Here is a 22,840-nt window from a genome sequence, read left to right as displayed (position 1 = left end):
ATTTTTGGTTCAGAAATTGTTTTGTGTCGATTGCTTGCAAAATTCAGTAGCTATTGACAATAATATATCCCTGCCCTTAACACTAAAATCACTTAAAGTAATATAATGCAGGTGCTATATTATTAAAAGTGTAAGATCACCCTGAGCGCATGCCAACTATAATAATACGTATCCACAATTCGTCCGTGTTGCTTCAACCGATTTCGCGCCTCCCACTCCAACCAACAGACCCGCTTAGCGCACCTGTGCACTCATTTTCGCTTTCATCCCAGAAGGAGACTAAATGACGGACGTTGTCTCGAGCTCGTGGAAAAGTTTTGTAGTGAGCGTCTCGTGCATTGTTCCCCGCGCGCGCCTACTCGTACAGTAGTTAGGACCACACTCCTCAGCCTCCCGTCTCCCAGGCGACCATGCTCGCGCGCAATCTGTCCATCCGAAGTGATGTCAGAGAAAGGGGCGGGATCTTAGCGCGAGGTTTACGGTCAGGGCTGCTCACACACACACACACACCACGCACATACAGAGCACGAAGAAAACGTTAATAAATGCAGCGTTTTACTCTATAAGTCTTTATTATCGTATGCGATAACAGTTACATAACCTTGTCTTTTCATTGTGGGAATGTCAACTGCTAGAGGTACTTATACGCATATTGAATGACAGTATATATTTTTATAATAATTCCTTTGAATCTTGGCACCCTGGATCAGACAGCAGAAAAATAAAGCCATCGGGGCAGCCGGTGTATTTGCTTAACTGTAACTGACTGTGCTGAACTGACTCGTGTTACTTAACTCGCTGTGATCTATGATAGATGGCAGGCATTCAACCTTTCATTTGTCAGAAAAGAGACTTAAGAATTTGAGTGGAACACTTAGTGTGGAGCCAAGAGGAATGTTTGGAAAGCAGAAAACGTGCCAAATAATCAAATTAGGGTTGGGGAGAGAATTCTGTTCCACACAGCTCTCTAAATTTGAAGTATGCACCTAGATTTAATCTTATAGTCCTATACAGTGTCGTGCATAAGTATTTACACAGTGGATACATTTTTGTAATTATACTTTTGTACAAAGGTGAAGCAATCAAGATGAAAAGCAATCAAGATGAAAAGCATGCTCAGCTAGGCTGAGGTCATGTGACTCCCCTTTAAGAACATTCAATTACTGTCTTATGGTTTTTTGGGTCATTATCTATCTGAACTGTAAAGCACTATCTTATCAGTTTAAAACATTTGAACGAATCTGAGCAGAAAGTACACTGTAGGTCTATGAACACCAGAATTCATCCAGCTACCCTGGATAATAAACATCAGTTCCCCTGGGAGAGATACATGTCTATGCCATAACACTGCCTCCATCATGTTTGACAAATTATGTGTTATGCTTTTAAACATGGCATATATTACTCTCTTCCAATCATTCTCATATCAGAATCAGAATCAATCTTATTGTTCTTGTGTGTTAACAGTGGTTTGAATCTCGAGGTAAACTGCTTACTTACATTCATGAATGCATCTTTTAATTGTTGACCTTAATAATGATAGGGGTAACTCATGCAGGATGTTCTTGACTTGTCTAGATGTTGTGAAAGCAAGAAGGAAAGAATTCTGTGTCCTTCCACGTTAGCTATCTTCTGGGACCTTCAAAGATTTTCTGTGTTTCTGAGCTCATCAGTGCATTCCTTCTTTGTAAGAATGTGCCAGATTGTTGTTTCGACCCTTTCTTCTCCTATTTTTATGATAGGTCTGTTTTGTTTTTATTTGTTTATTCGTTTATTAGACCATCTTCTACAGACAACATCAACAACCCAACACAACACCAAATTTGAAAAAGAAGGTAGCAAGGTCAAAGAGGATTGTGGAATGTGTACTGTATGCTCTATTGTTTTACTTAGGCAGAAACAAGGACAGCGTACCTTGTGCATGTTTTTGCATGAATTATTCCAGCTTGATCAGAAACATGAATTGGTTTCTTATGTGGAGCTACAGCAGTGCCAAAGGTTCATTGTGGTGTTATCTCCAGTCTAAGGAGAGATTTCTGTTCTCATCTTTACCTTTCTATTATCACAGCTATGCTGTTACTTTTATGTTCAAGATAATACTTACCATAGATAACTGAGTGACCATTGATTCTTACTATTTCATACAACAGTTATTTTTTATCCAAGCAATTTAATAAATTGATTTTGATTGAGGCATTCCACTGGTGATGATATGAGTGAGTTTAACCGCACTAGGACGTTTAACTGTATGCATCACCCTGCTTCATAGGTGTTCTTACAGTATATTCATTAAACTCAACAACAAAGGCACTACTTGGTGTGTGGAACAAACGTTTCTACACCCTACATAGTGCACTAGCTCTCCATTTTATGTCACTTTGGGATTCAACCCTAAAACAGTTAGGCTATTTTAAAGAGAAATAAATGTGGATATTTAGAGATTTATAGGAATGTCCATCATCTCCATGGTTTATTCATCTCACCTTTGGCTACATAGTACCACTAAAAATTAAAAACTCATTTTTAACCCCTGTTAATAACTGTCAGTTTCTAACAGTCGGTCACCAGTTTAATGCTAGCTCAAATCAGACATAGAACTCTAGCGCCATCCATTTGTAGAACTGTTCTAAAAAGGCAACAAATTCCACCCCAGAGATGGAAGTCCTTGGCCTCTGAGCAGGAAATCTGCATTAAGTAATAAATGTCTGCTCGCCCTGGCCCAAAACCCTCCACATGCAAATAATATGCATACGTTACTACTTTACTCACCTATTATTGGAGTCATTGGAGACGTTTCATTCATGAATATAAGCTTTATTTTATGCTTTATCATTCACTTAAATTCACTTTATATATTCTTATTTTTTTCCATTCATACAATTAAACTGTATACTTTCTAACTCTCTCTCTCTCTTTCTCTCTCTCTTTCTCTCTCTCTTTGTGTGAATTGATCTTTTTCTGGTCCAGCCAGTCATTTCATTTGTAATAAAAGTTTCTTTTCCGTCTCATAAAGAAACTTAAAATAGTGGATTCAAAATGTAAAAAAATTCTAGATGCACTCTCAATTATAATTGCTCAGTTACTGTGGGGGTAAAGGAGGATCCGCTTGTGACATGTGACATGACCATTTTTTTATCTTATGCTTTTCATAGTTAATTCACCACAGAAGACAGTATACAGTATATAATTATGAAAATAGGTATTTCTGTACTACTTTAAACTCACTAAACTCTCTGCGTATTAGTCAGTAACTACTGTAACTTAACAGCACAATATTCAGTTTCTACTATGAATTATTCAGTGACTCAGTACAAAGCGATATATACTGTATATAAGAAACTTGAGGAGTCTGCAACTGGCATCAGCTCGTGGATGTTCAGGGATTACATTTAGTTTGGTCTATTGTGACCTTTGATGCATTTCATAAATCAAATTTTATATTTGCACATTATTCAGGGAAAAAATTGGTGAACGACTATGTTAATAATAAAGTAAATTATCACTTTATTCTTTACATATTATTAAACCTAAATGAGCTAAATGATGTCCTAAAGCATGTTAAAAAGATATGCATACCCTACAAGGCATCCACGTACTTGTATCCTACAACTAAGCACATATACAGTCTGCACACAGCCTGTTTACAGCTGGCCAACATAAATCACACTTTACACAATGTTTCATTATGATTAATAGGGATGAATTAAACATTGGTGATAACAAGCACCCTTTCTGCTTTGGCTGCCAGATGAAGTTTCATTTGTTTCTCTATGACTTCACTGTCGTTTCCCTTTTTTCCTCCCAGCACACATGTATCTGCTCTGACTGTGGGGCCCAAGCTGTCCACTCTCCATCTGTACCCTAGCACCAAGAAAGCCACAACACTTAGCTAGCTGCCTGGAATCCAAACAGCTTAAAACAGTACGAGATGTCACTTGCCTTTGCCAAGATTTTTTTTTCTTTTTTTCCATAGACTATTTTGATTCATACATTCTATGCTTTGAAATAGCATTGAACCTAAACTATAATTAAGTCATTTTCTGGGTGTTCATAACACTATTAAAAATCACTTAAATATTCAAATGATCCTCTTGATGTCTTTTGTCTTTGTGCCATTTGGACGTATTACATTCCATTAACATGACAGTCTTCCTTTTGTAGGATTTACGTCTTTTTTAGTTTTAAGCTTTTTCTCAGCTGCTCTGTTATCTGCATGTGAAGAGTTTGCGAGGAGGTCTCCAGTCGGTTGGCGATGTCTGCTGTGGCACGCAGCATCCCGTCAGAGGTTACAGACTCTTCAAGGATTCTTACAGAGAGACACAAAGAAGAGGAGTCAGTTTTTTATGTTCAAAAAGAGAAGGCATGCACAGATGGAATCTAACATGCTCTAAAACAGCTTTAAATTTAGAGGCCGGCAAAGGGCTAAACCCACATTCCTTCCAACTGTTAATGCAGATGATGGAAAATCCAGAGAGCAGAGACTAGGCAAACCTGGCAAGCTGGTCTGTTTTTTCCCCTATGCTATTGTCATTGTCCTGAAAGTTAATAAATGTATAGATTTCTACAGTATACAGAAAAAATAATAGCAAGGTGTTGCTGTTTTGTCACAGTACACTCTGCAGGTTTTTAAACTCTTTAAATCCTTTAATATTTAAAATCTTAAAGTGAATCAAAGAAAAAATAGAGAATAAATATATAATTTATTTGTAATGTGAACTACAAACTATAAACTTGAAAATAAATACGTATTTTGAACCAAACTGCAAAATTGAGATGATTTAAAACCCACAGTTTTTCATTTTATTTATTTAAAAAATGTATTAGCTTAGTTTATTATTGCCTATTAATGGTTTAACTTAAAAATAGCCTTAAAGATTAAAGAATTTATTAATTGAATTATGTATTCTCCTCCTAAGAACGGGCACTGAGCCACAATTGTGGAGGTATTTTAAACCTTTCATAATTGTTTAGGGATTTATTATTTGTAATTATTCTGTGTTGTAATTTAGTATCAGGTGTTTTCAAGACAACATCCATGTACACATGGTGCGGGTACTTTATCCTTTATTAGACCAGTTATACTTACTTCTGAATTCCAGCAAAGTCAGCTCCTTCTAGCTGGTTTTCCAACTCCTCAGTTGCCTTTTTCAGGTCTCCCATACAACTTGCAAGATTCTCCTTGATCCCAGCAATATTTTCTTGAATAACCTCTTGGTAACTCTGATCCCCCATTTCTGCTCCAACAAACTGGATCAGATTCTCCATCACTGCCTGATTCCCATGCTGGAGGGCTTTCAGATAAGCCATCTCCTCTTTGGCCACTTGTAATCGTCTGAACATAGTCTGGCTGGTGTGGAAATTGACCGAGCAGCCATCAGGTTTGCTGTCTGGAATAACTTGAAAAACAGGCTTGGTCCAGTCTGTGCTCCTAGAGTTGGCTGTTTTATTACAGACTGTGTTTGGAATAGGAGTCGAGGTAGTGGTGAACAAAAGCTCAGGCATATTGCCCGATCCCCAGTCCCCTCCATCACCACTCTGGCAGTGGCCTAGTATCAGTGTGGCTATGAATAGCAATGCACACAGGGTCCAGCGCTGCTCCATTCTAGCCTAGGAAAAGGTACTTTTTTACTATGGTGACCTTTCAAACCTTTGAAAAGTTATATAAGAGAACACAACAGCTGAAAGATGTAAGACCTTTTCAATCTTGTCAGCACTGACTACTGTATTGTTAAAACATTAAGGTGTTTTTTCAAAGACCTGAACCCAGCAAGGACACGTGTAGTGGGTTAATAAATTATATTTGACTTGTGGCTCTGCAGGGACAAGTAGATTACTAAATCTGGTCTGGAGGGAAAAAACACTTTTGAACAAACATCCAATAAAACATTATATATATATACATATAGGCCTATATATATACAGTATATTTATTGGATGCTCTTAAACAGCTTACTATATATATGGTAGGTGTTTCGCCCGCCATGCGGAGGGCCGGCCCGGGTTTGATTCCCAGCCAGTGCCCAAACCCCCCAGCCACTGGAAATTCTGCTGTGGCGACCCCTTGCCGGGAGTAGCCCAAAGACCAACAACAACATATATACTGTATAACAATAAATGTAGCATTGACCTCCTACAACACCAATATCAGACCGCAATCTGAATGCAATATTGCAATATACTGTGTGTGTGTATATATATATATATATATATATATATATATATATACACACACACACACACACACATATATATATATATATATATATATATATATATATATATATATATATATATATATATATATATATATATATATATATATATATATATTGCATTTAGATTGCATTCTGACATTGGTGTTGTAGGAGGTCAATGCTACATTTATTGTTATACCCACTATCTGTGCATTATCTCCTGTGGTTTTTTAGGCTCTTTTTTTTTGTTGTTGAGTAAATTGCACTGTTTTATATGTGCTGGTTCTGAGATAAAGTAGGTAACAACATTGAGAAGGATAGTGTTTACAGTATGTCCCCCATCCATGTATAGAGATAAATGTGGACTTCTTTTCAGGGAAAGACAGCATGAACACAGCTTAAGGAGACGTATGCAGGTAATCTTTAAACAAAAAGTAAATTTCCTTGGTTTTACAAGGTGAGACAAAAGCACCAAAAATAACTAACTAAATAATAATAACAATAAAACCCTAGGATTTAAGGATAAAAGTTTAATGCTTCTGTGAATCCTGTCCACAAAAGCCCTGATCTGTGGTTTTTGCCTCAGAATTTTCTGCAGTGACATTAAGCCGTTCACACCACAAGGATGATCCTTCAAATTTTGATAATTACATGTCAGTATGCTCAAGATTTGTATTTCTAGATAAGATAGATACAGTTTCCTGTATTAAGAGCGATGAATTACTTCACGTGATTTTAAAGAATGAACATGCATATTGATGATTTATACCAAGTACCGGCAATAATGTTTTGGTGCAACGTAGGGTCAGGCAAAGTAATAGCACTGCTCAGTTAGAATGAAGAAACCCCTTCATCACCTTTTCACCTTTATCACTTCCTATCATCACTTTAGTTTGTATGTTCCTGCATGAATAACCTGTCTACTCTTGAATGCCTCAACACTCATCAGTATATGGTAGGAAACTTGATAGCTGTCTGTGAGTTTAGGAAAGTCAGAGTCAGCAGCTCTCTTTCATGCTGGAATTTTCAGGCTCATGCTGTAAAAATAGTTTTTGTGGGTGTGCAATTGAAATGAATTTTCTTATGTTTTTAGTCTTGCTTATAATAACAACATAACATATTTAAGTTTCATGGAATCCATGAGATGTCATGAGACATGCTATTAGAAGGTTTAAAAGCTGTAAATCAGGATTCTATACTTGCACATTTAAAAAAGCTCTTTTCTGTTCTCTGTTTTCTCCCTTGTCTGTTTCTAATTACTATAAAAAGTGACGTCAGTTAAGCTGAGCGTGGAGAGGAAGTGATAGTAAATGCAAGCTTTTGAACATCCCCCATGCAAAACCCTATAGACTACTGCAGCCACTAAAGTAGTTGGCTGTTCAAATCTGTTGATTGATGTGTGCTCTTTAAAAGGCAGATCATATCAGTTACAATATCAAAGTTTTAAATGTCTCATATAATAGGAAAGAAAATTAGGTATTTAACTGGGAGCACAAAAGACTTCTGCTCCTGACCTTTAAATTTCCATATGTTCTGTTTTGTCTGCCAATATATTGTTATAGTGCTATCAAAAAAATAATAAATGCCAAAGCAGATTAATGAAGTGTTTAATAAAACACAAATGCAGAATGAATGCTTAGAAATGGAAGGCCACAATTAACTCAACAATTCATAGAAAATGTAATAGCTTCTTTCCTGGAATGGTGAAGGGAAAACTAATCAGCATGTTCCTTACTGAATCCCAAAGATACAGCTGGGTGCAAAAGATGTCATACTTCATAAACAAATAAATTTAAAATTTTAAAAACTGTAAAAACACACACATATAGAAAAATGGCCAAATAATGTGTTAAGAACTAAATTGGTTTAAAAAGTTTCTGTTTAAGAATGTGATGCAAATATTCTCTAACAACTTGCTTTTGTCTGTGGCATGTCTTATTGTCCTATTTTAGAGTACACTCACATACTACTTTTACCTAAAAGGAATTAATACCTAATTGTACAATTGGGACATATCTGTCCTTTTGTTTATCCCATAGAGAAACAATTAAATGAAAACTTTATAGTCAGAGTCAACAGTCATTTTTGACATATATTTAGTTTCAGTCCTTTACCTACTGCAAAACAAACTCAGCAGTTTTCTTTTTCTGGCTCATGTCCTTCTGAGTATTACCGAAAATAATCTATTATTATTTTAGTCCATCTCTAAAGGATCTTTAAGGATCTCAGGCCAGCCCAAATAATGTCCCTCTTACACTTTATACACACACCTTATAGGTATTATTACATTTTACCTGCTTAGGAGGATAAACAGAGGATAACCATAACAATATTTAAGAATTAACAAGTTTGTTCCATTATACTTAAAAGTCAAAATCTGCAAAAAAAATAAAAATAAATAATAATAATAATGAAAAAAAATTATTATAATAATCATAATAATAATCATAATAATAATAATAATAATAATAATAATAATAAGCAGAAGAAGAAGAAGAAGGAGAAGAAGAAAATGATATAAAAAGATACGTAATGTTTGTCTTACAATTAAGTAATGCTTCATTCTTATTCTTATTCTTCTTAACTGAAAATAAAAAGAAACAAAGAAAAACAAAACAAAACAATCAAACTTACCCAAATTCAGCCTGTAAGACTCTTTAGGGAGCTAAAATGTAGCACGCACACACACACACACACACAAAATATCAATCCATCAATTACTTCATTGGTTGTGCTCCAACATAAATGTCTGCACAGTTGGTTTGAAAGCTCTAAAAGTCTTTAACAATGCCTGGTTACTACTGTTTGGTAGCTACAGTTGCAGCTGAGAGGAAGACAGAATGAAAGAGGGAGACAAAAAAAACGTGCAACGGGAAGGGGGGCGGTGTTTCAAACAGGGAGTGAAATTTAGTCAACCTAGGGAAATAGTTTTTACAGCTTCTCTCAGTTTTAACAGTTTTAAAAATGTATTTAAATTATTCAGAAGACATTTAAGTGTATAAATACTGTACATAACAATAATAATAATAATAATAATAATAATAATAATAATAACTTGTATTTAGAATCAGTTTTTATTTGCCAAGTATGTTGACACACACAAGGAATGTGGTCCTGGTTATATTCAGGGAGTTCAGACACACTACTGGTGAATAGGGATATCTCTGCATAATGGTAGCATTTAAACTCATATTGTTTAACTGCTGAAAGACTGTCAGGTAAACAAGGTAAACAAAAGGTAATTAGTAGGAGTTGTGCATGCTTGACCAAATATCTCAGCTATCACTTTTGTATTGCAGCACTGTAACTGCTTATTGCAACAGTCTCCAGCTTCTTGACTTGTCTACATTATAGTCTCTAGAGTGGTGTTTTGGCCAACACACTGAAGGTGGTGAAAATTGAAGTGGATTTTCATCAGGTATTATTAAAACGTAAGTCACGTGGTACTTCTAGAATTGTATAAATTATATTATGTGTATAGATAGTTATTGGCCATGTCAAAATTAATTTTAAAAGAGCTGTGGAGTGCATACACTGTAAATAATAATAATAATAATAATAATAATAATAATAATAATTATAATTATTATTATTATTATTATTATTATTATTATTACAACAAAAATTATAATAATTAGCTGCTTTAACGTAAAAAAATGTTTATAAAAAGTTGCACCGCTTTTTAAAGTTTAATAAACTTTTATAGAAATTTGCTGGCCAAACAAAATATTTTACATTACTGTTTAGTTGACTCAAGCTCAAGTAGTATTGGTTGTGGGTTCAATTATATTTGTCTAGGGTTGACTTAGTCCAAATTTCCATGTACCCAAAAAGGTAAGTTGTCTACCATTTTCGCCCATTGATGTAGTTCAAGTGATTGTTTTTCTACTCTATAACAAGTTGGCCTAACAATACCCCTTCAATTAAAAACCCACAACATTATTAAAAAAAAACTTTATTCTTCCAAAACAAGTTAAAGTGATCTGCATAAAACAGGAGAATACACATTCTACTTTCCTTAAAGATTAATAAAATACCTGAATAATATCAGATGCTTATCAGTCTCTTACTGATTCCTTTATATTACATCATCATAACCATTTTTAAAAATTAGCAAAGATAAACATTTTTTCCCAATGTGTCAAACACAAAAATGAGTCCATGGCAACAAGAATCTGTTTCTCAACATGTGAATCTAAGGGGAGAGTGTCTCTCCAGGTAGAAAAAAAAGAATGTTTGGATGGCTTTTTGGGCGTACGTCCAGTCCTTTTGGAATTTAATGAACAGAACACAGACCTGTCCAAACATCACTCCTACTGTAAAACTGCTGCATAGTCACCCGGGCCATCAAGGACTATTAAAACTTCAACAGCTTGTTTGTGCTTCTACTATAGCTCCGAAAGGCCATCCGTCACTCCGCTGAACCAATCCTCCAATGCAGCAAAAGAAGTCTCGTAAGGATAAAAATTATTAAATTTCACAGTTATTTAAAGAATTATAGGCTATATACCACCAGAATTTGTAAATGACAGAAATTTATGGAATTATAATGATGGGTTAAAGTTACATATTGCTTCATATTTAATAGGGTTTTATATTTTCAGGGGTTTTACTTCGTCATTCTCAGGAGTAACTACATGTTTGAAGTGATGTTATACTGTAAATTAACTGGATGTTTACTCAATTCGGTTTTCATACAAAAAAATTAACAGATATAACATTGTAGATGAGCATCAGTGACTCAGTTCTGATATCCCTTACCTTACAGAGTTCTGAAGTACCACTACTCCTTAACCGTTGAGTTTTTCTCAAACTTTTGTTAGCTGGAAGTCAAGGCAAAGTGGGGGGGAATAAATACGGTAATAAAAGTTTAGCTCGTTAGCTCCTATACAGTGCAGTAACATGAAGCCTAACTTTAGCTATGCTTACCTTATTAATGTCAGGGTGCCTCAGTATAAGGATAAGTGGAAACACACGGACATCTTTTTTAAAACACTGACTAAAATACTTGTAAGCTAACTGAAAAGTGTAACTCTAAATTTTGTGTCCAAATGTAGTGACTGTTTTTTAGTAACTGCATTGCAACAATGGCCTCAGTGAAGACAAAGGTTAACCCCCCTCCTACCACCCCACCCCGTCATCTTACTCTAGCTACAATTTTTGTACATTATATTTTGTATTTCTTATTTTTATATGATCTTTTGGGGTTGTGGAATGAATCGTCTAAGGTTTCCTTTCTTTTATATAAGAAAATCTGCTTTGATATATGAGTGATTTGATAGAAAGCATACTTTTAGGATGAATTATGCTCACAATTCAAGGTTTAACTATACTCACCCAAAATAAAAAGTCTACAAAATGGTCAGCTTCACCGCTTTAGTGCAGTTTGGAGAAGGGGACAGTGGATGGTGGAGGTCTTATAAATCATGTTATTACATCTCAATGAAGGCAAATTTCTGGTTCAACTTGATTTTTTTAGATTATTCAGTATGTGTCTTCAAAGTAGCACACAATGTTACCTGTTGTCTCAACAAATACCATTGCAAGAAGTTGAGCCAACCATACAATATTAATTAATTCAACATCTATCTAGTTTTTACCAAGTACACTGCATTTATACATGTGCTGTAATCACTTACTAACAACCATATGGTCCATTGCCACTGATTACATCGACCCTTCAGTACAGCTTTGGGAGAAAGTCTCACTCATCAGTTCAGAGTCAGAACAGAAACTGCAATATGCTGCTTTATTGAACCTGTCGTTAATGAAAAGTCTATTCTTGAGGGAGAGGGACATAAAACTGACAAGGAAAAAAAACACCTATCCATCATGTTGTGAAAGTGCAACATGTGGTGCCTCTCATAACATTTATCTGCTACAAGAGGAAACAAGATCCATGATTTTATTCTGCACATGTGTGCAAACCTCTGTTAGAACTGAAGATAAAGATATTTTTTTTTCATTTATTGTGTTCAGAGGGTTTCCTTCTTTTTCTTACAACAATCTTCCTACATTTTGCTTTTAGTGCAATACTTAATGATTATAACATAGAATTATCACAGAATTAAATTCCAACCAAATAATAAATCAAGTACTGTATAATACTGTAGCAGCATTGTGACATAGTGGTTAGCATTGTGGTCTCGCACCTTCAGTGTCAAAGGTTCGAGTGCCAACTTTGTCTGTTTGTCTGTTTGCATGGAGATTGCGAAGCACTAGCAAAGGATGTACCCTGGGATAGGCTCCAGGCCTCCCTTTAGCCTGTACAGGATAAGCAGTATAGACAATTAATTAATGAATAAACCAAGTAATTTAATAGGCTTTGCTATTTCTGCCAATACATTTAAAAGTCTCAATTTATAGATTCAGATCTATCCAAAGATCTTCATGCAGGCTAACATAAGTATACATACTTCAAAATGCATATGTACAAACTTACTCCCTATTTACCTCAGTACTCAGTTTAGTTCAATAATCAAAAAGAACGCATATGCACTGATTGTATGTTTTTCATCCTTCAATAAATAAATATAATTTTTGTAAACATTTAAATGGCAACTATTTTTTAGCAGCAGTTAATACACACTTTCACTTTAAAAAAAGCATGGTTTTTACAAAAGTAATTCTAGTAATTTGGTGGAACAAAATAATCCACACTTTGGGGGATCAGCATTTAGTCATCAAGAACAAATAGGCTATGAACACAAAAGCTTGACTAATAAAAAAAAAGGAAAGAAAGAAAAGCTGTGCGAATTTCTGAATAGCAGCTTAATTCAAAAGGCTTTGAATTTCTCCTCCTCATATTCAGTCATGCCAAATGAGCCATGTCTAAAAGCACCTTTTAGTTACAGCACCTCATAACAACAGTTATGGATGTATTATGGATAAATTATGTTACAACCGAATACTTAATTCTGTCATTTTATTAGTAGTGCAGTATTACATGAGAGGTACAAATTGTGTATTTCCACAAAAAGCTTTAATTAAAATCAGTAAAAATATTTGTACTTTGTTTTTGTGTTTGTGGAACACAACAGTGAAACAAACAGCATAGTGATCTTGATAACTAAGGAAGTCAAATTCACCCACAACACTATAATCACCAACCCTGAAGGCAGATACTAAACATCTTTATCTACTGTACAACAACCTGCAACCTATAGCAAATAGAAATGGAGAAATAGAGACATTCTCTAGACATTCTCATACCTTCTTCACACGTCTTTCAAACTTCCCAGTAATAATCAGCATCAGCCGCAACACAGTCATTAACCCAGAATGAGAGAAAAAAATTATAGAACATGTAAAACATAGAATTGTCATACCAAAGAAACAACAAGGCATGTCTAAATTTGGACTTGACAAATGTTGACTACAATACACATATTACTCACCAGCTCCCTCTAGACATGTTTACATTAATTTCCTTTTAACCAGTAGCTCAATGATACCTCGTATACAATATATACTCACTCTACTGCAGTCAATGATCCTGTATCTCTTACCTGGGACAAAAAAACCTGCAGAAGAAGAAATGTACTTAAAACAGCACTACTCAAAGAACCTGGGTTTGTTAGCTTCATCATAAGAGAAATAGTGCTCTTTTTTTAAAATAAATGATTTTCCAGTAACCTGGCAGAAAGCACAGACACAGCATTAAGGAAACTTGAACTATAAAACAGTGATAAAATTAATTCCTACTACAAAGACTCCCACATAAAACAGTAAAATATTATAAGAAATCTGGAAGTCCTCAGCAAGCACATTAAAAGAAATAAAGAAATCACAAAAATTACAATTTCTCAGCAAGAAAGACCATAAAACCCAAGAGAAAATGAATAACACTTTTAGATGATTATTTTAAAATACAGGACACAAAAGACATCAATAACCTTCAAAACTACCAAAATCAACTAAACAACACGTAAATTTTATAAATACATTTATAGAACCCGAAGAGATATACAGAGCCCTTAAGAATATGCCCAAAAATAGTCTTAAGGTCTTCCTGGCTGATTTCTGTTAACAGTTCTGGGCTGATTTGGCACCTCCTTTTAAAAGACTAGCATTCACAATTATACAGAATGTGACACTGGCAACAGAAAGCAGCATTTCACGTCACCTAACCCCCAAGAAAGACCTCATTTTCCCGCCCAGTTATTATCCATTGTCAATGAACACAAGAAAACAGAAAAAAATCACTTGACTGCTGCTTAATTAGAAGATCAGGTCAATCTGATTCAAGCTCTTTAACTATTTTCTTTCTTCGTCCAATCACCTTGCGAAGGGGTATTTTAGCAAAGAAATTACAGAATTGTCTCTCATATTTAGCTGCCTTTCTTGTCAATCACTATTCAATACATTAACTAACAATCTGCTGTCCGTTTATAAGACTCGTTGAGAATGGTCCAATCACATGAGCCCAAATATTTAAAAACAATATTGATTCGCTAAGAACAAAAGTAAGAGGACTCGGGTCGCTCAGTGCAGCGCTCGAAGAATGATTTGATCTAATTAGAGCTCAGTCTCAAATCACATGCTTTTTAAAAATTTTAATGCCTACCAAGACACTCGTTTGTTCGGCGCCCCACATACACGAACACAAATGAACGTAATACAGTTTAGATTTTTTTTTGTAAATAAATTATATTAAGAAATATAGCAGAATATTTTGACTAAATAACTTTATTTTATTATTAAAATAAATAATTATTATGTTAAATAATTACACATTAAAGTAGCACTCTTCTCTGCCCAACCTTAAGTGGATGGCACCCCAGCACCCCTTATTGATCGGCCGCCACTGCTTGTTATACTGCTTGTTATGAGTTGGAACTATCTACCTCAGTCATTCCCAAAATTAAGAATGAAATTGAATTTTGAAACACAGAACACACAGAAATAATATTAATTAAGAATAATGCATAATAAAATGCATAAATCCCACTGCTTTAAAAATATTTTTAATCATAATTTCAAACTGAATTAAGGCATTTTTAAAATAAAAATTAAGAACTTTTTAATTTCTTGTAAATGACCTCACATAACACACCTGCAGTACTTTCATGGCCACAGTTATGCCAAATAATTTTAAGTTAGTTATCCTTCTTTATAATTCTAAACACTTCTTGCTAATTATCTGTTCTACTGGCAGCAAAACAGCCTCAAAGCATGATGCTCCCAACATCATACTTAACAGCTGGTGTTATGATCCTCCCCCACCATGCTGCCACCACCATGCTTAGCAGATTGTATAATGTTCTTGGAGCTTAATGTTTTGCCTTCACTCCTCCAAAAATATCTCTATTCATAATTTTTTACATATTTGAATAGATTTTGGAATTTGCAGTTGTTTAAAAATGGTGCAAGAGACATACCTAATGTCTGTAATTCTATATCTGCTATATCTGCTTTAGCTGCACTGAGCTCCTTGGACTTGGACTCCCATCACAGTGTGTTGGTCAATCTATTGAGTGCTGTAAAACAAATCCATTTTTATGTTGCATAGAAAAGCTACCAGCTGTAGTCAATCATGATCACTAGCAGGAAGCAGAGAGGCCTTGGTTTTGTCAAATAAAAACATATTTTAGCATCACTGAATTAATAAAGTGGGTGTATGTATATTTTTATACATATATGCACACTTTTGAATATTATATAAATATTAGGTAATTTTGCATATTATGCAAAAATGTTCTTTGCTGATATCAGAAAACCTAAAATAAATTAAACTTTGTGCTACAAAGTCTTGGGATTTTCTCTCATTAAAAAAGAAGAGTATGCTGTACAATTATTCTGCCCCAAAAACATTTGAAAAATGTTGTCAAAAACAATATTGACAGGACATTCATGTTCATGATTCTTGATTCTACAAATATACTTATTCTCCCAGTACTTTTGTTTTACCTCTATTTAGCTGTAATACATTTGGATATGTGTATCACCCTGTACATGCTATACTCTCACCTTGGGTGCAAAAAAAAAATAGCCACGGGTCAGCAATGTTCCCTCCCTGAACACATTGGTTAGTGTCACTTTCAAAGTCAGAGAGCTAGACATTCAGCATCCTCACCACACACCGTTAATGTCTGTGATCTCTGAGAGAGAGAGAGAGACTCTTAATATTTTGCTGCCCTTATGGTTGATAGCATCAGTATGGTGTCTGACATCTCAAAAGTGGCAACAACTTCAGGGAGCGATGGACTGCCTTTAATGATTAAAGTTTTCTGGCCTTACAAGCCATGCTAATTTAAAATGCCCACAGCTACAGCAAGCCTGCGGTGATCACGAATGCATGGGCCGTATCAGCCCTAACGTGCATAATATATGCTAAAACCGTACATGCACAGAAAGCAGTCATAGCAATGATTGCAAACTGCAGGACAGTAATGCTAATAAGGAAAAACTGATTCAGCTCATAGCCTTAGCATCCATAGTGTCTATAAAAAATGCATATGCAATAAAGCACACTCACAAAAGGTAGAAAATATCAGAAGGAGACTATCCCTAGCTGTTGCAATTTTAAGGCATACTTGAAAAGTGAAGTGCAAAATAAAGATTGAAGCTTGGGGAAAAAAGATAAAAGCATAGTAAAAGTATGCTAATCATGCATCACTGTATTTCACATATTGATTTATTCAATAAATCTATGGAACGTTAATGGGTTGAGAGAAATGAGGGAGACTACGCCCAAGATACTGTAAGTGACAAGCAACTCTTACTATTGACACAAGCTGTTTAGCTGCAATCTTCATATCATATGATCAACAGGGGTCTCTAGGGGTCTTTTCCTAACTCTGTTAGCAGTTGTGGATGAAGCTGGAGGTAAGCATGCTTAGCTAATTATGCCCACTCAGTTGCACACTATGGAGATTAAATTGCATTAATAAGTTACACTAATCTCATGTACAGTATATGTGCCTCCATATTTTCTTTATGACCTTTACCTCATGATAGTTTCTCTTTTGGAGCACTTTATATCATTCCTTATAATATTATTTTTAGATTCAAAACTCATGTTTAACACAAATAAAACTGCTAAAAAATTAAGTGTTGAGAAAGATACATTCTCTTAAAGTAGACACTATTTCAGATGAAGCAGTGTGGCAGTCGTGTTATTTTTTCTGATATAAATGCACATCACATTGTTTGGCTTTATCTATGATGGTTTAAGATGAGAGAGAAACCAATTAGTTGGTACTGTATAGAGCCAATCCATTCAGTGTACCATGAGTTCTCATATCTGCCTCAACAGATGATTAATTGTTCTAAAAGCCCTTGCTGACAGCTTACTGAGATGTATAATTTATATGTGAAACAGATGCATATGATGGAAAAAGGAATGAGCTACTGGTTACGGAGAATCAGAAATTTACTCTAATTCTTTTTGGTGAGTTATCGCTTCCAATAGCATAGGGGGGCAAGGTGGTATATTTTATGTTGAGGAAAGGGTGACAAATGCTTCTGTATGGTATGAATCTAGTGATGTGGTTAAAGTCTGTCATTCTTCTTCTCCTCAAGGTTAACAGGCTCCCAATAGCCCAAAGTAAAACCACCTTCAAACATACTAAATGACACCGTGAATTGCTTGAGTTAATATCAGTGTGAATTCAATGCACTTACTTATACTACACCACACAACAAGCTGGGAAGGTTACCAGGTATGTCAAATTATAGAAACCTATCTATACCTAACCTACATACATAAGCTGTACAGCTGTGAGTGAAGGATCTCATGCTATAAGGCAAGCAGAAAGCTGCTGGGTATTAAATCATTTATGGGTAATGCCATGGTAGTCCTCCTGCCCAGCTGTTCAGCTAGAACAATGCTGCTGTGTTTCTGTCTCTTTGGATATGAGCTAAAACAAATGCATTTGAAAACCCAGAGGGACAGCTGCACTTATGTAGTGACAGATGTATACATTTCTATGGTGCCTGACAATTGCAATCAGTTAATTGAAATTTAGATTTTCTTTAGGAAACAAATCTTTAACAATTGTGTGTCCAATCAGCATAAACCCTAAAATTTATAGTTCCTCTATAGTACTCTTGCACTTTTGATTAAACACTGCTGACAAAATAGATTTGTTTAATCAGCTATATAACTAATTTGAGCGTTATTGGGTGTATAGTGTTCCAAACATGAGTTGAGCTGACAATGTTAAAAATAACAGGTATGGATAGTCACCATAATTCCCTTGATGTCATCTGCTTAGTTTAATCACAGTGTACATTACTAAAGTGCACGTCCCTTAAATAGTATTAAGGGCTTCGCATAGCATACTAGTCTGTCTCATGTTTCTATAAAACTAGCTGATGAAAGCGAGATGCTGAGACCATCCTCTGTGAACATATCATATGTAAAAAAATATGTGATGATGTGGTAATTGAATACACACCTTTACCCTTCTGAACTATCAGGAATTGTCCTTGGTAATGATTCAGCTAGAGACAGAGGTATCCTATTTTATATTGCAAACATTTAAAGTGACCTCTTATATTTGTGACACAAACATGCTGGGAAGCACAATTGCAATAAGGTAGAACTATTGTATTTACATAATGTTCAGCCACATGGACAACATGCAAAGGAAAAAAAAAACTTGATTTGCCTCTTAGCTATCCTTTTTTCCTAGGCCAAAAACAATTTTGGTTAAAAATTGTTAGGACTTATTTATTTTTATATATTTTATGAATGATATTACTTTCTGCTGATCATAATAGAAACACTGAATTAAAGGATAAACTAAAAACTGCATGGAAAATGCAAAATATGACAAATGGCAGAATAATAGCAATGTTTTAAATAACAAAAAATACATTTCCACATAAATATGATTTGCTCAGTGTATGGCCTTTTGACTTCTCTTCCATATATTATTGTTATGTCTACCACTGTAAAATTAATAAAACCATAAAAGTTTTTGCATAAGAAGTTTGGCATGTGGAGAGTGCAATGGCATTTGATTGGCTGAGGTTAATCAGTAGCATTAACTGTAGGTGAGGAGTGAATCCCTCTCAGCGACCACTCTGGGAGATTGCTGGCCTAATGGCTAAAAGAGGCAGCTCTACACCTTGGATACACACAAGCTCCATTACGCTGATTGTTGGCACCACATTAAAGCTGGCAAGCATTACACAGTGTCCTCTCATTTACCTTACTGCTTTCTATGTGCTTTATCCCTGCATATTTTAAATGTTAATTTAAAGGATCTGTTTTAACAGGTTTAAATAAGCAAATCCTTAAGAGACTTTGATTAAACAATTACTGCAGTGATTAATATGATTCAGCTGCCAAGGTCCCTTTAACCCTAAATGATGCAGTGAGTAGCTTCTAAACAATGTCAGAAGATTTTTTTTTTTTTTTTTGGCTTTGGACAAAAAGTTACTGTTTCAAAAGGGTAAAATTATTTACCTGCATCAAGCAAAGAAAACAACTAAGAAGATTGATAAAATTAATGCAAATGGGTTAAGTAATGATTTAAAGCAGGACAGGATAGTGGACAATATGTTCAGAGAGGACTTGAATGCTTGGTAAAGTTGCATCATAAAAAACTGACAGTAGAAATCACAAGCTTCAGTTTGCTGGGGAGCATAATAATTGGACTTTGGACAAAGGGAATAAGGTCATGTGGTCTAATGATTCCACATTGACCCTAAATGAGTGATGGATGTGTCAGGTTAAAAAGAAAAGCGCCTAAAGCGATGTACCCATCATGCAAAATGACCAGCGTGCAAACTTTTGGGAGCAGTACTATGATCAGGGGTTGTTTTATAAAAAAAATAAAAAATAAAAAAAAACATAAAAATCTATAATCTTTATATATAAATTGTAATGGCCAAGCATTCTTTAAGCACAATTAGCTGCTGATCATTTTGCATCTCATGAACTAAACAGATAACCAGGACATATTTAAGTTTACAACTGAAGCAGTTAAGTCAGTGCAATGATTGTTTAATGTTTATTTTTTCAATTATGCATAAAGTGATCAGTAGTAATTATTGTTAATCAATACCTTGTAGTCATTCACATGCATTTATGAAGTATAAACTAGTGGTTAAATGTTTATTAATTTTAATTTACAAATAATTCAGTATTTCATTTACTTTATTTTCCAGCTTAATAAGAAGCTATATGTGCTATATATTGATATGTGAAGAAAAAATGGATTTGGGATATTTTAAGAATATTTTTATTCATTTTATCTATAAATGCTGATAAATAAGAACAAATGTGTCAGCCTGGACTGCAGTTAAACTTCTAACAGAGTACATTACAAGCTTCACTGACTCATTTAGTTACACTGATTTAATTATGCATTTACATCCTTTATGATTTATTCTTTTAATCATTCTTCAATTCTTTATTGACATTTAATACCTGCTTTATTTGGCATGGCGAAATGGTAATTAATACAATAATTAAAAATAATAATTTGATAAACAATCTTTGTCCCCCTTTATGTTTAAGACAATCCTTTTTAACATCCTATGCTGGCGAGGTATATTAACATAGAATCATTATTTTGTGCCATTGGGTCTGGTTCAGATCAGGGGTATTACTTACTGCTAAAAGCAGATCTGCCAATTTTTGAGATTGCACCCTGCTGACAAAACAGTCATGGAAGTTTTGGTTCTCACATAATGCAATGGTTTATAAAGTGTTATGCCTGTCAAGATACTAAGAAAATCCTTAGTTACAAAAATAAATGTCAAATCCTTAGGGTGGTATCTATAACAGTGTTAATAAGTGTTAATAATTAGATATAAATTAACACTGAATTAGCTATTTCAACACCATGTGCTAATCCAACACTAAGCATTTTGCTGTGCAGATACTGTACAGTATGAAGTAGCAATCTACAATATGTGTTTTGCCCAAAAGTCAGAAAGAGAAAATCCTTTACCAAAGTCCTTTGGTAAATAGCTTTGTTGATTGCGGTCAAGCCTTAAGATTAGTGGGTCAGTTGAGTGACAGAGGGCACAGAAATGTGCTACAAAGCTGTCTGATGCTATATTAAATTAAAAGGGCTTGTTTTAGCTGTGATGGACACGTATTTTTAAACAATGCAGTAATGTTGACAAGGACAAATGAGTTTTAAATGTAGCTTTAAAAATATGACAGTTTCCCAGAAAATTTATTACACAATGCAGATGTTTATGAACTTTGTGTTGAAACCAATCCAAAGCATTTTTTTAATGACTACATGGAGACATTTCAGCTGCCCCTTCAATTCATCCTCATCACCACAAGCGACTTTCTTTCCACAGTTTATCGCCTCTGCCAGGAGGAATATTAAAGAATGTGATATGATTTATGATTTATATTTTGACAAAAACAAAAACAAAAAATGGCTTCTCCTGCTTCTGTTGTTGAAGCTCATATCATTAATGAATAAAATAAAATGAAAGTGTCACACAAGGCATAAATCTTCATGTGGTGACCATAAATGTTATTTTTAAAAAGCTCAACGATTAGATGAGAGAATGGCTTGCAGTGCTAAGGGCTAATCTAAATTAAACACTGCTTGAGTGTTTAGCCCCCTATTTGTACATGTAATGGGAGGGTTAGGCAGGGTGCAAATGTGTACCTCTGCATGTTTATTAAAGGCATTATAAGTTAATACAGTCAGTCCATGCAACACAAGAATGTTACTGTACAATATGTAAGACTGCAAGGTCTAGTGTTCTGTTCAGTGCTCAGTCAGTGCTGGGTTGACTGACATCTTTGGTTTCAGACATTGCGTAGGCCCTCCTACATAAATTCAACAAATGTATTTTTTAATGTCCAGGTTCTTAGTAAGGTCTACAAAAGGTACAGAAATTAAGTCAATTGATTTACAAAAATGGTAAGTTCAACAGTATTTAAGTATTTAAAGGGTGTTTACACAGTTCTGGCTAGGTTATTACAAGTTTTTATCATTTTCTTTTTTCCCTTTAGAACTTCATGTTTTTTACTTAAATTTGAATGTTCGTTATCGCAAATTAATGAAATTAAAAAGGGAAGAAATTCTGCCATAAATCACCACAAACATCTGCAGTTTAATATAGGATGCCCCATAGTTCCTTGGGTAATTTTGCAATCATTTACTTTAGTTGTAACTAAAAGCATTGTAAGCTTACATGTAAACTGTTTAGTTTTATGATGCATTCATCTTCTTAACCAAACTTTTTATATAAACAAAAGTGCAATTACCATTCAAATTCAAATACAGAAGATGTTGCAGGTTGGCAAAGAAAAGAAAAACACATCTTTTTTAAATGCACCCAGAAGGCATAAAAATAATCCTGTCAGGATTTAAAGTATGTTGATAAGTGACAGCCTGGCATGATGACTGAAGCCTCCAGCACCAGCCTAGTGGGAAGAAACAGAGATGGCCTGTAGGCGATATTGTGAAACAAGTGTGAGCATAATATCATTCCCTATTACACAGATAGCAACAGAAAGCAAAATTTCACCTTAAAAATAATATCATTACCTCTAAAGAACCAAAGAAAGTCTCTCCAACAACTACTACATCATACTTAATAACACAATAGAGATATACAGTATGGTATAAATATTTTTTTAAAAATGCTTCTAAGAACAAAATTTGCTAAGAACGACACTTTTAGTGGAAAATGCAGGTCATTGGCAGGTCATG

The 22,840-nt window shown here is 34.6% G+C and overlaps 1 protein-coding gene across 1 annotated transcript; it reads right to left on the bottom strand.

Moving 5' to 3' along the window:
• Positions 1–2,830: 2,830 nt before the first annotated feature.
• si:ch211-142k18.1 (uncharacterized) lies at positions 2,831–9,017 on the bottom strand. Its single transcript, XM_053489343.1, has 3 exons — positions 8,829–9,017; positions 5,087–5,607; positions 2,831–4,306 (listed from the first exon to the last, which is right to left on the bottom strand). The coding sequence occupies exons 2-3, from the start codon at positions 5,599–5,601 to the stop codon at positions 4,165–4,167; spliced, it is 657 nt and encodes a 218-aa protein (XP_053345318.1). The 5' UTR covers positions 5,602–5,607; positions 8,829–9,017; the 3' UTR covers positions 2,831–4,164.
• Positions 9,018–22,840: the final 13,823 nt, after the last annotated feature.

Source organism: Clarias gariepinus, chromosome 27, assembly GCF_024256425.1.
Source record: "Clarias gariepinus isolate MV-2021 ecotype Netherlands chromosome 27, CGAR_prim_01v2, whole genome shotgun sequence".
Taxonomy (NCBI): domain Eukaryota; kingdom Metazoa; phylum Chordata; class Actinopteri; order Siluriformes; family Clariidae; genus Clarias; species Clarias gariepinus.
The sequence above is the reverse complement of the archived record's forward strand: the minus strand, read 5'-3'. Positions and strand labels throughout refer to the sequence as shown.